The 17761-nt window shown below is 46.5% G+C and overlaps 1 protein-coding gene across 7 annotated transcripts in view; it reads right to left on the bottom strand.

Annotated features, from left to right (window-relative positions):
* SRGAP2 (SLIT-ROBO Rho GTPase activating protein 2) overlaps positions 1-17761 on the bottom strand; it is a 235092-nt gene that overhangs the window by 16880 nt on the left and 200451 nt on the right. For all 7 annotated transcript variants that reach the window (XM_010991346.3, XM_010991348.3, XM_010991347.3 and 4 more), the window contains 4 exons: positions 11924-12001; positions 10884-11018; positions 8832-8937; positions 172-396 (listed from right to left, as the gene is read on the bottom strand). In XM_010991346.3, coding sequence (XP_010989648.1) covers positions 172-396; positions 8832-8937; positions 10884-11018; positions 11924-12001 — 544 coding nt within the window. The remainder of the gene's footprint in view (positions 1-171; positions 397-8831; positions 8938-10883; positions 11019-11923; positions 12002-17761) is intronic.

The following is a 17761-nucleotide window of genomic DNA, read 5'->3' as shown; positions in this document are numbered from 1 at the left end:
TGGGGCCCGGCCTCCAGCGACCCCAGATCCTGGCAGCTTGACGCGCCTTTTGGAGTGGGAGGTGGGGGAGGATCTGGGTGGTTCCCTCCCATCTCGCATGGCCATCTGGTGCCCACGCCAGTGTGTGCTGGTGACTGACGCCTCCCCCTCCTCCAGCCCCGGGCCCCCTACCAGTAATCCTCCGTGCTTCCTCCTCTGCTGTAGGTGGGGCCCTCCAGCTCCCTGGGGTTTGGGAAGATGTTCTCATGCTGGATGATGATGGTTTTGATCAGCTCGTTCACATGGGCTTGGCAGGACACCTGGTCGTGGCCCTCGGGCACTGACATCAGCGAGGGCCCAAAGCAGATGGCGAGGTTGTAGGGGTCCATCATGTTCTCTTCACTGAACTGTGACAAACTGGAGGAGAAGGCAAAGGGGGCGAGCTGAAGAGCATGCGCATGGACGCCCAGAAAACACAATCACAGGAGGCGCTGCGGGGAACCAGAACAGAAGCACCACAAATTGCCACCTGCTTTATTGGGCGTCGGAGCCCTTCTAGAAGGTTGGTGGGGGGAGGAGAGAATGATCACCAGGACAGTCACTCAGGGGCCAAGGAAAGGCAAAGTGGAGGTCCCTCCTTGCCCCTCTCCGCTTTCTCTAGCTCCCAGTTCAAATCCTACCTACTCCCCAATCCCCACCCCCACCCTAGACCTTATCCACCAAGCCCACCTTGCCTTGGGAACACGCCACTCAGCAGAGCTGGCTGTGTGCCCACTGACCAACCCGCTGAGCTGGCAGAGCAGACGGAGGCCCTCGGGCTGCCCGGGTAATGACACGGTCAGGAGACACAGCCCTCATGCGTCGTGTGCCTTCTGGTATGGCAAAATCATTAAATTATTAGGGATATTCCATTCTAAGCTCTAGACTTTAAAAAACAGCCAGCCGACGAGCTTTTGGTATTCCACCAAGCCCGTGACTTTCTCTCTGGAACAGCTAATATAATTGTTTTGCGTTTTCGTAATACCCTCCTCGACTGTTACATTCAGGATTTATTCAGGAAGAGGTCAGCATGCAGTTCAGCCCTCTTCTGGACGCAGTCTGACTTCACTATCGGGTATTTTATTCTAGGAACTCCCCCTTTTCAGCCAGCAGCACTCCAGCCATACCTCCGATCCTGGCCAAGGACCCAAACCCTTCCAGGAGCCACTGGGCCTGATGAGATCCCATTGAACTCTGTCTGTCCGGGCACTTAAGTCTGGTTAGCTCTAGCTCTGCCTTCAATGACTGGACATAGCGCTGCCCCCAACAGTCTGCAGATGTAAGCTCTGTCAAGGGGTTCTGCCTCCCTCATGGGCATGGGCATCGGATTCTGACAGATCTCGAGAGGATATCAAAGCCCTCTGATGCTGGACCAGAGGCCTGGGACTCAGCTGTCTTCATCTGAGTAGCTGCTCTTTAAAATCGGGCAGTTTATCTCTAGTGTGTCCAGCATCCAGACTCAATTACCAGGCTGGTCTCTCTCCAACTCAGTGATTCTCTCCTCCACTAAAGATTCAGATACGTCCCCAGTCCCCCTTAGAGGATCACTGCAGGACATGTGAAGTGGGATGATGGAGAGAAACAACTGCCATGGTTGAGAATCACTGCTCTCGAGGACCTAGTCAAATGCAGGGGTGCCCGTAATGGGCGAGTGGTGGATCTCAGTGGCTGGACTGCTTCATAGGAGGTCTTAACATCCTAATTTTATAATCCTTCCTGGATTGAAAGAGAGCAGAGATTCTGAAAAGGCTGGAAGAAGTTTCCTTTGACTTCTTGGTCAAAGGAAAATGGAACACAGACAGGACAGATAATGACCTTGGTAACCTCAGCAGGGACAACGAGGCATGAGGTGTCACAAGGCTATAGCTGTGGCTCATCCCAGGCTGGCTGGTTCCTGGGCTCATGGAGGGACAAGGAGGAGGAAGGCCCTGTTTCTTTAGCGTGATCTGACGTTTTGGTAACATAGAAGAAAACCAGTAGTTTCCGGGAAGCCTGGCGGTCAAAGACAAATAAGCCCTAGCCCTGAGGGTCCCAGTCTAAGCTCCGTGACAGACGAGGAATCCTGCCAAGCCGGCCAAGGCATGGACGACTCACCTCCTAGATGGCTCCAGTGGCCGGGGGCTAGAGAATACACGTCTTTGTGGACTGGGGTCTCGTGGGTCCAGGTCCGTTTCTTACTCCCATTAAAATACAGACCAAGATCCTTCTCTCTCTTCCAATCCACAACGGGAATACCTAAGTTTAGGGACTAAAATCACGGTTCTTAACTATCTGGAGGACACAGGCTCCTTGAAGAGTCTGACAAAAACAAAGGATTCTCTCCCCAGAAAAACTCATCTATAAGCACAAACAAATGCACACAATTTTGTATATAATATAATGGTACTAATCATCTGTGAAGACTCTGAAGGCTGTTCCCAGTATAAGACCTCAAACACTGGATTATTATTTTTAAAGAAATATCTGAAATGGTTAACACTGGTAACAGCTCCTTCTTTTAAACTTTTTTTTTTTGATGTTGACATATACAGGTAGCTGTATTGTATTTCTTTAGTTTCTGTCCATAACATTAGAGAACTCTCCTGACTGATGTGAACTCATTCTCTTTTGTGCATCTTAAAAAGGTTGAGTGTAGGAGTTAGGAACACAGGCTTTTTCGGGGGAATGAAAAAAATCAGGATTGGTGTGAGAAACTTGTCTTTTGCCATGCACTTCTGTGGACTTTTCACTTTTTACCGATGCACACTTGTATCTTGATTAAATTTAAAAAGAAACACAAAACACCCTAAGAATTTTAGAGTCAAGCAGACCTGGCTTTGAGTCCCAGCTCCATTGCTTACCAGGTCCATCATTTTGCTCTAGTTCCCTAGTTTCTTCATCGTAAAATGGGGGCAATTATGTGCCTCCTTGATGGGCTGCTGTGAGATTAAATGAGGTAATAATGTATGCAAAGCACTCAGCACTGTGCCTGGCACATAAACACGCCTGGTGTTCAATAAATATTTTCTATACTTTTAACATCCTCACTGCTTCTTGATACAGCACCTTCATTTCCAGCCGGTCAGGGAATCGGCAGCAGGGCTGCCACTGTTTGGCAGTAATTGATCGACAGGAGTCCACCGACTTCTCCTGACAGGCTTGTCTAACTGAGGGCTCTGCATCCCCAAATCAAAACCTTAAATCCTCAGGGAGAGCACAAAGCTTTGGAGACTGTTTTAAATATATGACATTTCTCTTAAAAACCTTCAACTTCACAGGCCCCAGGGGTTTGATTTGGCAACAACCAATTGACTATGGGTAAGATATTCTGCATCATTCACCATGGCCCCAGGCAAACCGTGGGGCTGAGAATATCTGTGAATCCATGATTTAACAGATTTCCCCAAAAGGCTCCTTAAGAGAAGAAGTGGAAGGTAATTCTGGCTGATGCTTTCTTATGGTCCTTCAAAGGGGTCTCCTCACTCCCCCTGCCTACAACGCCACCTGTTCCATCCTCTGTGGTCCCCACATGTATTAACCGACTTGCCTCTGCACCCTATGTCCTGCCTTCCTCCCTGTGTGATGACTCTCATCCTCTCTCACTCCCTGGAGAAAATCATTCCAGCAATTACCTTGCTCCCTCCTTCATCACCAGTTCTCCTCTACTGGGTCATCCTCACCAGCGTAACAAATGTGCAATAATACCGCCCATCTTGAAAGCAAAATTCTCTCTTAACCCCATATCCACACTGAATTACTGTCCCATTCCTCTTCTCCTCTTTGTAATAAAATTCTTTGAGAGTTGTCTGGACCTGCTGCCTCTAATTCTCTGGCTCTTCTTCACCCCTTCCGTTATGGACTGAACTGTGTCCTCTTACAACAAATCCCAATTCCAATGCTGAAGCCCTAACCCTCAACGTGATTGTATTTAGAGAGAGGGCTTTTAAGGGGATAATTAAGGTTAAATGAGGCCATGTGAGGATGAATGAGAAGGTGGTTGCCTACAAGCCAAGGAGAGAGGTCGCACAGAAACCAGCCCCGCTGGCACCTTGATCTTGGACTTCCAGATTCCAGAACCGTGAGAAAACAAATCTCCGTTGTTCAGGCCGCTCAGTCTGTGGTGCTTTGTCACAGGAGCCCAAGCAGATTCACACACCTTCTGTCTCCCCCGTCCCCCATCTCTTTATTGTGGTAAAATATACACAATAGAAAATACACCATTTTAACCCTTGTAAAGTGTAGAATTCAGTAGTATTTGGCTTAACACGACCCCACTGTACGGATGCAGCACATTTTGTTTACCCGCCATCAGCACCCCTCCTCGCACGAACAGACGCTGTCAGGACTTTGCCCCTTCTCCTCCATGAAGAGGACACCCATCCAAGTCACCAGTGATGTCCATGCTGCTGAATCAGCTCTCACTCCTTTTCTTAGCTGACCTGCCATTGCACTAGCTCAGTTATCCCACCCTCCTTGAAACACTGTGTGTGGCTTCGGGACACAGTTCTCTCTTGGTCCTCCTCCTATACCACCGCCCACGGTTACCTGCTCAGTGAGGCGTCCCGGACCACTGTATATTCAAGAGCAAACCCTGCGCCCAACCCAACCCTAACAATCTCCAGTCCCCTAACCCACTCTAATTGTCTCTGAAGCCCTTAGCCTCTGACATATGACATGTGTACTTAAACATGTCTGCCTTGCTCCAATCCTAGTGCTACCTAGGCTCCGTGAGGGCAGAGACCATGACTGTCTGGTGCAATCTTAGATAGCCAGCAGCCAGAACAGGGCCTGGCATATAGTAAATGCTGAATAAATCCATGTTAAATAAATCAGGGAATAAATACATGAGCATCTGTGAATCTCCAAGGTAATCCAGCCACAATTCTACGTGTCTATTTGCATACAGAAGCTTAAAACCCTCCTTGTGAGAGTAAGAAGAGCAGCCCAGATGGAATCTTTCCAAAGCGGGAGGCACTTGGGATGCTGAGGTTCAGAGGAAGACTCAGCCTCTCTGGAGAGCGGCTGGAGCGCCTTCCCCATGAGAGAAGCACCACCGATTCCCTCTTTTAGATTATGGAGCAATGTTTGAGGACGTAGAGTGGTGCTTCTCGGACTTCCACGTGCCTGTGACTCACCAGGGGACTTCATCAAAAGACAGACTCTGAGTCACAGCTCACTAGGGGTGGCGGTGGGGGAGGGGCACTGAGACTCCATATTTCTCACAACCTCCCAAGTGATGCGGATGCTGCTGGTCTGTGGACTTCACTTGATTAGCAAGAGACTAAAAGGCTATGCTGTTTGACGTCTGAAGAAATCAGGTTGCAAAAGGCAAGCAGTAAAGTAAGCTGCAGGAAGGGGCACTGCCTACACTTGGTTGTGGGGCAAACACCCACTGGTAGCACAGATGTCGTGGCAGGCAGCTTCCAGAACGGACTCCATGGCCCCTGCCTGCTGGTACTCACACGCTTGTGACATTCCCTTTGAGTGTGGGCTAGACTCAGTGGCTCACTTCTAGTGAATGGAATATGGCAGAAGTGATGGGAGGTCACGTTACTGCTGTCTTGGGCGCTCTCTCACTCACTGGCTTGGAGCACAGCCAGCTGCCATGTTACGAGCCATGCTATGGTGAGGCCCACGTGGTGAAGAACCGATGGAGGCCCCTGGCCAACAGTCAGCCAGGAATGGAGGTCCTCAGTCCAACAACCTGTAGGGAGCTGAATCCCGCCAACACCACTTGAGTGAGCTTATGAGCAGATCCCTTCCCAGTTGAGCTTTCAGAAGAGACTGCAGCCCTGCCCTCGACACACTCACTGCAAACTCATGAAACCTGAAGCCAGAGGCTCCCAGCTAATCTGCATCTGGATTCCTGACCCACAGAAAACTGCGACATAATAATAAATGCTTATAGTTGTAAGTTGCTAAGTTTTAGGGTAATGTGTTACACAGCAATGGATAATCAATGCAGATGCTACATAAGGATAATGGTAGTAATTAACAAGTCCTGCTGGACAGGCACGTACCCAAGGCTTCATACAGTGGCCTGGACACTGGCTGCATAGATCTACATGGAACCAGGTCAAGTCCACACAGCACTGGTACACTGTGTAAGGAGTTCCATATAGCTATACATATATATATATTAGTTTTGCAGGAGGAAGGTGTTCCTTGAGATGAAGTATGTGTATAACCCAAGAAGATCGTAGTCAGAAATAAAGTACATACACCCCCCCCCAGGGTACAACACACAACAACAAAGGAGGGGGTTCCTGACAGTGTGGGCCCAGGGAGAGTCTCCATGAGGAGCTACCTGCCAACTCTGGCTACACCTGCGGGTAGGGGCACGCTGCTCGCCTGTCACCTTCCCATGCAGGCAGGTGATCTCCGCTATCACCTGTGTCCTGCACTCCATTTATTATTTTAGGAAACACTGTGGTTATTATGCTGCATCTTTTCAGCAAAGTACTTTGATGAGCAAGTCAATCTTTTTTAACTAGAAAAAAAAAATTGTAAACCAAAAGTAATCATTTGACTTGGTGCAATTTTCCATTTCCCTTCAGTCGGGGCCACCACCTCCAGCTTTACAGCATATGCTGTTCACCCTGTTGTTTCTCCCTGCCCACACAAGCTCCCCAAGCCCCCACGTAGCAGGAGGAGAGTGGACCATTGTGCTTACACACACAGTCACCCCAGGACCCCCTGCCTGTTTACCCATGACCGTCAAGCTCCGTGCTCTGGGGGAGCAGACGAGGCTCCTTGAGGGCAGGTATTGGTCAAGGAGAGGTGACAAGTGGCCCTTGTCACAAGAGGGGACTGACTGACTCGAGAGTCATTACCAGAGTTTCTATTTCCGTTTGCCTAAAACGGGCAGCATGTGAGCACCCTGTGTGAGTCACAAGGGCTTCTGAACCAGAGGCAGTTGTGGGGCTGAGTCAGGGCTTGGCTAACGAACCGAATGGTGCAGACACAGCCACGTGGAGGGAGCAGCTGCAGGCCCAGGACCCCCTGTCGCTCTGCAGGACCAGCAACAGGGCCGGAGGACGGTGGGGTTGCCCCAGAAAGGTCTCAGGCAGGGGCCCCTAACCCAGATGCCTAGAGGGCAGGCTGACCGTACATAAGCGGGCTGAGGCTCCCGAGATGGCCTCTCAACTCATATTTCTTTGAAGTAGAGACCAATCCACTAGGAAGAATTCTTTTTTTCTTTTTTCTTTTTCTGTTTTTGGGGAAGACTTCATTTTTGCCAAGAAATATGAGCTAACACATCCTAGCCCTTGGTTTCATTTTTTGTTTTCACTCTTTTTACAGATTCATGGATCTAGAGAATTGTTTTCCCACCATATGAAAAACCATAAAGCAACAGTGATGATAAATAACCACCAAAATCAGCCTCAGCACTGGGGGGACATCGGGGAGAGCTGGGGACCGTGGAGAGTCGGGGAGAGCCTGACTGCTTTGTCTAGGCAGCAGCCTCGACTCCACCGGGAGTTGTGGCCATGTGGGAATATGCAGATCCAGGATGGCCAGATCTAATGATTTTTTTAAGAGGAGCTAGAAATGGAGATTTTTTAAAAGAAAAATCTCCCAATATTTAAATGTTTTAATGTTTTCAAGACACAGTGGACTGAAAGGAAACACATCTGAAGGCCTCATCTGGCCCTGGGGTTGTCCATTTATAATCTTTGGCCCAGGCTGTTGAGGGAGATGCTGCAGTGAAAACAATGTGCAGAGACAGAGGTGCCTAAGGGGAGAAGCACTGCATGTCCTTGCCTGTTGCTTTTGCTGCCCTGTGGTGACTCCACCGCCTGCCCTGTGCAAGGGCACACTGCTTAGACAGAAAAATGTCCCAGCCAAGCCCAAGGCCCCTCCGGTCCTCAGATCTCTCTTCTAGCTACACTCACTCCCTGGCTGACCAGCTAAATAGCACCAGTACACGATGACTCCACACTGCGTCTCCGCTCCGGGTTTCTCCTCCGAGCATCCGATTCCTGTGTTCAGTTGCCTACTTAGAACCTCCACCTGGAGGGCAACGGGTGCCTCAGGTTAACGCGTCCACCTCGGCACCTTGTCTTCCCCTACTCCACAAATGGCATCACGACTCCCCTGATGCTCATGCCAAAATTTTAGAACTTCTCTTTCCTCACATCCTACACCCTACCTATCAGCAAGTCCTTTCAAGGCTACGTTCAAAACAGATCCCAAACCTGACCCCTTCCACCACCCTCCATCCTCACCTCCCCAACCTAGGCCACCAGCACTCCTGTCCAAGACGGTACAATAACCTCTGGAGAGGTCTCCCTTCTCCACACATTACTCTGCAGTAACTTCTCCACAAAGCAGTTGGTGGATTTTAAAAATATATAAGAAGTCAGATCATAATAACCTTCTGCTTGAAACTTTCCGATGGCTTCTTCAAATACAAACTCATGGTTGCCACGACTTTTGGGGCTTGATCGCCTTGACTGTCCCTGTGGTTCCCACCTTCCTTCATTTAGGCTGCTGCTCGTATGCTGTCTCCCCGCCCCTCTGCAGTGGCTCTCCCTCTTCCACCCCTGCCCCCAGTCCCTCAGCTTACACTTCCGTGTTTTTCTTCTAAGCGCTTATTACTACCTGATGTGTCTGCTATTGTCTGTGTCTTTTGCCAGAACACAGCTTAAATGGTATCCAGGCTTTTGCCTCTGATTTCACAAGCTATTCTTACATCCTACAGCTGTGCCTGGCATACAGTAGGCATTCAATCAGCATTTGTTGGGCTGGATGAATCATCACAGGTCCCTACGTAAACTTCCAGTGCCCGAGGCCAAGGCCGGATACCACCGCTCACTGCGAAGGCTACTCACTGATTGAGGAAGGCAAAGAGGTATCTCATGATAATCAGAGTGGTTTTGGGCAGGACCAGGAGGACTTTCCGGATGTGCTGAGCTCTCTCCTGCAGGTTGTCCATTGCTGAAAGAAGAAAGCCATGCATTAGCCTCCAAGGTGACTGAGCGCCCAGGGAGCAGTGGTCAGAAGGCCCTTACTAGCAGCAAGTACAACACAGACAGCAGCCAGGTCAAGTCCACGCAGCACTGGTGCAACGTAAGGAGGTCCCAGGCGGCTCCTTGCAGTGGGGCTGCTGTGATGGGGCACATTGGGCTCCAGACACCTCACTGGGGCAGGACGTAAGGATGCTCCTTGGGCACAGAAGGGGTTGGAGATGTTCCCCATAGCATCTACCACTCTCTTATTATAAGACCACAGGTAAGATGCTGACTGTAAACTGCTCTGACTGCTCAACACCCAGCCTTGGAGGGCCTCCGTGTGGGGAGGGGGAGGGGCTGCGCAGGTCCTGTCCTGCCCGCTCCACATGTGCATCACCTCATCCCCTGGACCAGTCTGGCCGATCGTCCCCCCTCCCTTATCTGCAGTGGGGGTGAGGAGACTGTGGCCAGAGGCAAGAAATGGCATGCCCCTGTGTAAGGAGCAATATTTGGGGAGAAAACCAGAGGATTTTCCTGACTCTTGTGCTGTGGTCAGATTAATTCCAGGTACGACCCTAGGCCTGTGCCTCCCTCACAGCCAGCCCCCAGCTTCCACGGTATGCACTGTGGATATTGTCATTTTCTTTCTTTCTTTTTTTTTTTTTTTTGAATTTCTTTTTTAATTTAAAAAAAATTTTGGGGGCAGTAATTAGGTCTATTTACTTATTTATTTTTAGAGGAGGTACTGGGGATTGAACCCAGGACCTTGTACCTTCATAAGCATGCGCTCTACCACTTGAGCTATACCCTCCCCCGATATTGTCATTTTCTATGAGAGCCTTTATGTGAGAAAGGAATGGGAGGTCCTGGATCAGGAGCCCATCTGGGCAGGGGACTGGGCAGCCAAGGTATCTTGCACTGTCTTGGCAACCCCAGTCCACTTAGGATAGTCTACCTAGGCCCAGTCCTGGACAAAGACGTGAAGACACGAGGGATGCATATATTTGATCACCCACAGAACTCATTTCCACGAGGACTCCCACAAATGGTGGGGAAACAAATAAAACAAGAGAGCTAGCTTCCTGAGTGCTCTGGGCCTCTCCCTGAGAATGACGGAGGGATGGCGCTCAGCATATATACTGGAAACTCGGCGGGCATGGAGACCCTGGCTGATTAGGGAAGAAAAACTTTTCTCCATTTCAAAGGAATGGCCTCCTCCAGCTCTGAAGCCATCATTCCCATGAGGTCTGCTTCCAGGATGACCTAACACTCATCCAAGTTTCCATGGACAACAAATGAGACGTGTTCCAGTAAAATGAGCTAAACTAAATGGCCAGGAAAAGCTTTTCAAGCCCCACATTTTAGAGTAAGAGGCAGAGAACCTCTAAGATACCCACTTTATCTAAAGATCACACAGAGACTCTCCCTCTCTGAGAAAACATTTATATCATTACTTTTAAGCGTGCAGAGGGCTTTTATTCCTAGAAGAACACATATTAACACATCTAGCAGGTGAGCCGCGTCATATTTAAAGCAACAGGCAGGCAACATCTGTAACATCTACGAGTTCTCTCTTTGAGTCACGAAAAGTACCAGCACTAATAAATAAGCCTCCAGTAGCTGAAAAGGACTGTCTGTGTCTTACATATGAACACAGATGTATTTTGCTGAAGACAGACAAAGCCTAGCAAAACAAAGGAGCTTGGGGTGAAACAGAAAGAAAAAACCCAGGAGTTCTGACTTCTGGTCCAGACTCTTATTGAAAATTCACTTTTTTCGCTCCCCTACCAGGGGATGAAGGAGTGAGAACCAAGGAGTAACTTCACCGAGGAAAAGGGAAAAAGGAAAACATTACTGGAAAGCTTACGAGAAAATAAGACCTGGTGGAAATTTCATATCTGTTGCTATGAGGTGTTCTGGGATGATACTTACTAACGCAGGCCATTAGGTCATGGAAGATGTCCTTGGGGAAGAGAGGGTGTTCCAGCCCCCGGAAGTAAAGCTTCAGGACGCCAGCTATAGAGTCCATGTCATGGTCATTCTGGTCCCCAGCCAGGGGGTCCTCTCCTGAGGATAAGCAAACCCCCCAAAAAGGAAAGAGAGTGAGAGAGGTAAAAACACACAGGATGGAGCAGAGGTGGTAGGGAAGGGGGTCTTCATCACAGTCCATCAGCTCTCTGCCCAGCATGGCAGCCACGAGTAGGGTGACCAGATAAAGCAAGGACTGCTTAGACACAGGGGCCCCAGGGGCGGAGGGCAGGGCCACAAGAGTCCATTAAGATAAATTTACTTGTGCCAGACTAGCTCAGGGACATTCCCTCTGGGCTGGGGATGGGACACAGCAATTGGCTCTGTCACAAGAATCCTGAAAGCAGGCTGGGACTGAGCCCCTAGGGGAGGGAAACGAGGCCAGGGAGGCCAGCCCCTCTGACTAGCTCTCACTTCTCTTGGCCTGTGGCAAAGGACACCTACTTACAGGAGAACAATCATGCTGGGGCTCCCAATGGAAGATTTCATATCAGGTGTAATTAGATTTAATGACAGGACCAACCTCAAATTGAAACTATATATATCCATTAGGGTGACGGAAATTGCCGAAGCTTGCCCATTACCTTAATAACCCACAAGATGATAAATGGGCTACGATGGAGCAGGCGCACTCGCCCTGCCACCAAGGGTCCCGCATATAGCCATCAACTGCCCAGATACCACAGTTACCTTCTGGGGTTTGGGCAGATCATCCTCAGGAGAGAGGCAGGATGCCCGGGGCTGAGAAGGAGGAAACAGGGACATGCCCTGGCGTCTTGGTGCATATCTAGTGAGGGGATGTCTACCAGAGAGAAGGGGCTGGGCTGAACGGGGAGGCAAGCTGGCTTGCTGACCTCTGGGTACCTCTCAGGGAAGGAAGGGTAGCGCCCACATCCCAGGGGGCTGGCAGACATTTGGTCTTATCTTTAAGGTTGTTTCCTCACCTCTCTCAAAAGCGTTTTTGATGTCATTCACTTCCACCTGGGATCCTGACACTCGGAAAATTCCTTCATGCTGTAGTCCTAGAAAGACCGGGAAATGTGATCAAGGGAGAAAAAAACGGCAAATTCACAACCACAGCTCCAAGCTTAGCTGAGTGTCTCTCTCCGCCAGCTGGTGGGAAAAGACTTTACAAGGATGGTGGAAAAGTCACTGGAACGAACACGAGGCATTAGCCGAAAGAGCGCCGAGTCAGAGACTCAAGGGAAGAGAGAGCTACATCACTCCTGATGCTGACGGCTGCCCTCTCCAGCCCTTGTGACTCTGTCCCCAACTGCAAAGTAGGGGAGTGACTTCCTGGCACTTTCTTGTCCCCAGGGTCAGGGGTGCAATCCAGAAGCATGGCAGGCAAGCCATTAGACACCATCTGAGTTTCGTAAGCTCTGAGATCATGATTGCTTTAGCTGTTCTAACACTATCTGGCTGTTCTGGGGGACAATGCTTTCACTGCTTATGAAAAAGGGAGGACATGAAAAGACAGGCGAACAGAGAGTATTGTCAGGCACTGTGCTAGCCACTGGTCCCTGACCGCAGCTTGACTCTAAAGGCAAACACGCGTGACTGCCACATGGTGATACTGTGCATGAAAACTCGGTCTCTTTGAATTTTGTTAGAGTAAAAATAATAATAGATTAATGCACGTGGTGGTGATTGCTGCTGAGAAATGCCTGGGTGCTTACAGGCATGTAAGGTAGGGGTTACCAGCAAGCCTTTTCTAGGGGAGGGGACTGATAGGTGATGACCAGCCTTAGGTTATATGGGAGATATGAACCAGGGCCAGGATGCAAACCCAGGGCTTCTGGAGTGAGAGCAGAGAGGGCAGATCCCAATTGTCAGTTTGAACGTGGAAGTGGCTCCCAGACAGCGCCATACACGCAACTACAGTTTGAACGTGGAAGTGGCTCCCAGACAGCGCCACACACGCAACTGCAAAACTGGGGAGGGGTCCAGGAAGCAGGGGCCTGGGGGGCTGGACTGCAAGCATCTTTAACCATATCAGGCCTGCCCAGTTTTTCTCAGGAGCCCTGTGGCTCAACCTTGGGTACTTAGTCAAAGTCCCTCGAAAATCTGGAATCTTCAAACAACTTTCTTGTTTGGAAAACAAAGGAGAATAATGCGACATTTTGCCCACTGTTTTAGGACTCCACTCTAGGTGAGAGGGGGACTGGATTCTACAAGCTAGACCTTTGAAGCAAACCACACAGGCCAGGACTGGCTCCTGAATCCAACTGAAGCAATAGCACTGCATAAGCGGGGGGAATTTAACTCGCTGGCTTGTGATGGGACGTAAGTTGTCTGTTCGTCTAAGGGAATCTCCAGAATATTCCTCACAGAATGGCAGGCGATGTTAAGACCCCAAAGTAGCAGTACCATATTAGTTACCAATGGATGTAACAGCCAGATAATGCCATGTAAACACAGAATGTAAACAGCAAGTTTCTGACAGAAACAGTCACATACTCCATGACATGGCAAAAACACAGTATAATATAAGGAAATGTCATCTCCAGGACCAGGCTGCTTAGTGTCATTGGTGGAGCCAACAGCTTGCTGAGAGAGGACCATCTTGGTACTTTTTGGTGGACTGGACCATCAAGGACGAGCTGCCTTTGCCCCTGGGCCCAGGACAGGAAGAGCTCAGAGGAGAGCTTACTGGAAACCAGGCAGCAGGCCTGAGGCACACTGAGGTCCCTTTCTGTCTGGTTTTCCTTTCCCCTTGAGAACTTATGCTTTAGAAGGGCTATTGTGTGTTCTTGCTCAACAGACAGAATCTAATCTGATGATTCTGAAAGTAGGAACATTAATAAATAGTCAGTTTCTAGACGGTGAAGGGGAAAAGCAGTTGGGTTTTCTACTATAATGCAGGTAAGCCTTCACGTAACCAACCTGACACCTCCACGACCTTTCTCATTTTCCCACGGTGCATAGCAACATTAAAGTATAAAGCCAGTCAGACTTGGGTAAGTTATTTGGAAATCACACAGAACCTTCCATCTTGTGCTGGATGTAAATGTATATGTACAAAAATTTTATCCATAACCTCTAGGGATCTCAGGAATACCCTGAGTCTCTATTTGGGGGAAAAAGTTCAATTTAGCTGAACAAATGTTTTTTGAACAGCTACTATATACCAAGTTTTTTTTCTTTGATAATATATTTATTGGCTCAATCCAGTAATACAAATAAAATGATACCAAAACCAGGCAAAGACACTACCAAAAAAGAGAATTACAAATCAATATCAGTGATGAACATAGATGCAAAAATCCTTACCAAAATATTAGTAAATAGAATCCAACAACACATAAAAAAGATTATATATTATGATCAAGTGGGGTTCATCCCAGGGACACATGGGTGGTTCAACATACGCAAATCAATCGATGTAATACATCACATCAACAAGAGAAAGGACAAAAACCACACGATCATCTCAATAGATGCAGAAAAAGCATTTGATAAAATTCAACACCCATTTATGATAAAATCTCTCACCAAAGTGGGTATAGAGGGATCATATCTCAACATAATAAAAGCTATGTATGACAAACCTACAGCCAGCATAGCACTCAATGGTGAAAAACTCAAAAGCTTCCCACTAAAATCTGGGACAAGACAAGGCTACCCACTATCCCCATTCCTATTCAACATAGTCTTGGAAGTCCTAGCCACAGCAATCAGGCAAGAGAGAGAAATAAAAGGGATCCAAATTGGAAAAAAAGAGGTAAAAGTGTCACTACATGCAGACGACATGATACTAATATGGAAAACCCTAAAAGGTCCACACAAAAACTACTAGAAATAATTGAAGAATTCAGCAAAGTAGCAGGTTACAAGATTAACGTTCAAAATCAGTTGCATTTCTTTACACTAACAATGAATCAACGGAAAAAGAACGTAAAGAAACAATCCCTTTTAAAATAGCACCCAAAGTAATAAAATACCTAGGAATAAATCTAACCAAGGAGGTGAAAGACTTATACACAGAAAACTAGAAACCACTGATGAAGGAAGTTAAAGAAGACTTAAAAAAAATGGAAAGATATCCCATGCTCCTGGATTGGAAGAATCAATATTGTTAAAATGGTCACACTGCCCAAGACAATCTACAGATTTAATGCAATCTCTATCAAATTACCCAGGACATTTTCACAGAACTAGAACAAATCATAATAAAATTCATATGCAACCATCAAAGACCTAGAATTGCCAAAGCATTACTGAAGAGAAAGAAAGAGGCTGGAGGAATAACTCTCCCAGACTTCAGACAATACTATAGAGCTACAGTCATCAAGACAGCATGGTATTGGTACAAAAACAGACATATAGACCAATGGAACAGAATAGAGAGCCCAGAAATGAACCCACAAACTTTTGGTCAACTCATCTTTGACAAAGGAGGCAAGAATATACATTGGAATAAAGACAGTCTCTTCAGCAAATGGTGTTGGGAAAACTGGACAGCAGCATGTAAAACAATGAAGCTAGAACACTCCCTTACACCATATACAAAAATCAACTCAAAATGATTAAAGACTTAAACATAAGACAAGATACAATAAACCTCCTAGAGGAAAACATAGGCAAAACATTATCTGACATACATTTCAAAAATTTTCTCCTAGAAGAAATAAAAGCAAGAATAAACAAATGGGACCTAATGAAACTTACAAGCTTCTGCACAGCAAAGGAAACCAGAAATAAAACAAGAAGAAAACCTACGGAATGGGAGAAAATTTTTGCAAGTGAAACCGACAAAGGCTTGATCTCCAGAATATATAAGCAGCTCATACGACTCAATAAGAAAAAAATAAACAACCCAATCCAAAAATGGGCAGAAGACCTAAACAAGCAATTCTCCAAGGAAGACATACAAATGATCAAAAAGCACATGAAAAAATGCTCAATATCACTAATTATCAGAGAAATGCAAATCAAAACTACAATGAGGTATCACCTCACACCAGTCAGAATGGCCGTCATTCAAAAATCCACAAATGACAAATGCTGGAGAGGCTGTGGAGAAAGGGGAACCCTCCTACACTGCTGGTGGGAAATGCAGTTTGGTGCAGCCACTATGGAAAACAGTGTGGAGATTCCTCAAAAGACTAGGAATAGACTTACCATATGACCCAGGAATCCCACTCCTGGGCTTGTATCCAGAAGGAAATCTACTTCAGGATGACACCTGCACCCCAATGTTCATAGCAGCACTATTTACAATAGCCAAAACATGGAAACAGCCTAAATGTCCATCAACAGGTGACTGGATAAAGAAGATGTGGTAAATTTATACAATGGAATACTACTCAGCCATAAAAACCGACAACATAATGCCATTTGCAGCAACATGGATGCTCCTGGAGAATGTCATTCTAAGTGAAGTAAGCCAGAAAGAGAAAGAAAAATACCATATGAGATCGCTCATATGTGGAGTCTAAAAAACAAAAACAAAAACAAACAAACAAACAAACAAAAACAAAGCATAAATAAAGGACAGAAATAGACTCACAGACAGAGAATACAGACTTGTGGTTACCAGGGGGGTGGAGGGTGGGAAGGGATAGACTGGGATTTCAAAATTGTAGAATAGACTACACTGTATAGCACAGGGAAATATACACAAAATGTTATGGTAACTCACAGAGAAAAAAATGTGACAATGAGTGTGTATATGTCCATGAATAACTGAAAAATTGTGCTGAACACTGGAATTTGACACAACATTGTAAAATGATTATAAATCAATAAAAAATGTTAAAAAAAAAAAAACCTGCTGACAGATAAAATTAAAAAAAAAAATGGTCACACTGTCCAAGGCAATCTACAGATTTAATGCAATCTCTATCAAATTACCCAGGACATTTTCACAGAACTAGAACAAATCATAGTAAGATTTATATGGAACTACAAAAGACCTAGAATTGCCAAACATTACTGAAGAAAAAGAAAGAGGCTGGAGGAATAACTCTCCCAGACTTCAGACAATACTATAGAGCTATAGTCATCAAAACAGCATGGTACTGGTACAAAACAGATATATGGACCAATGGAATAGAATAGAGAGTCCAGAAATGAACCCACAAACTTTTGGTCAACTAATCTTCGACAAAGGAGGCAAGAATATACAATGGAATAAACACAGTCTCTTCAGCAAATGGTGTTGAGAAAACTGGACAGCAGTATGTAAAGCAATGAAGCTAGAACACTCCCTTACACCATACACAAAAATAAACTCAAAATGGATCAAAGACTTAAACATAAGACAAGATACAATAAACCTTCTAGAAGAAAATATAGGCAAAACATTATCTGACATACATCTCAAAAATGTTCTCCTAGGGCAGTCTACCCAAGCAATAGAAATAAAAGTAAGAATAAACAAATGGGACCTAATGAAACTTACAAGCTTCTGCACAGCAAAGGAAACCATAAGTAAAACAGAAAGACAACTTATGGAATGGGAGAAAATTTTTGCAAATGAAACTGACAAAGGCTTGAACTCCAGAATATATAAGCAGCTCATATGACTTAATAAGAAAAAACACAAACAACACAATCCAAAAATGGGCAGAAGACCTAAACAAACAATTCTCCAAGGAAGACATACAAATGATCAAAAAGCACATGAAAAAATGCTCAATATCACTAATTATAAGAGAAATGCAAATCAAAACTACAATGAGGGATCATGTCATATCAGTCAGAATGGCCATCATTGAAAAGTTCACACATAACAAATGGTGGAGAGGCTGTGGAGAAAAGGGAACCCTCCTACACTG

The sequence above is a fragment of the Camelus dromedarius genome, chromosome 21 (genome assembly GCF_036321535.1).
Source record: "Camelus dromedarius isolate mCamDro1 chromosome 21, mCamDro1.pat, whole genome shotgun sequence".
Lineage (NCBI taxonomy): Eukaryota > Metazoa > Chordata > Mammalia > Artiodactyla > Camelidae > Camelus > Camelus dromedarius.
The sequence above is the reverse complement of the archived record's forward strand: the minus strand, read 5'-3'. Positions and strand labels throughout refer to the sequence as shown.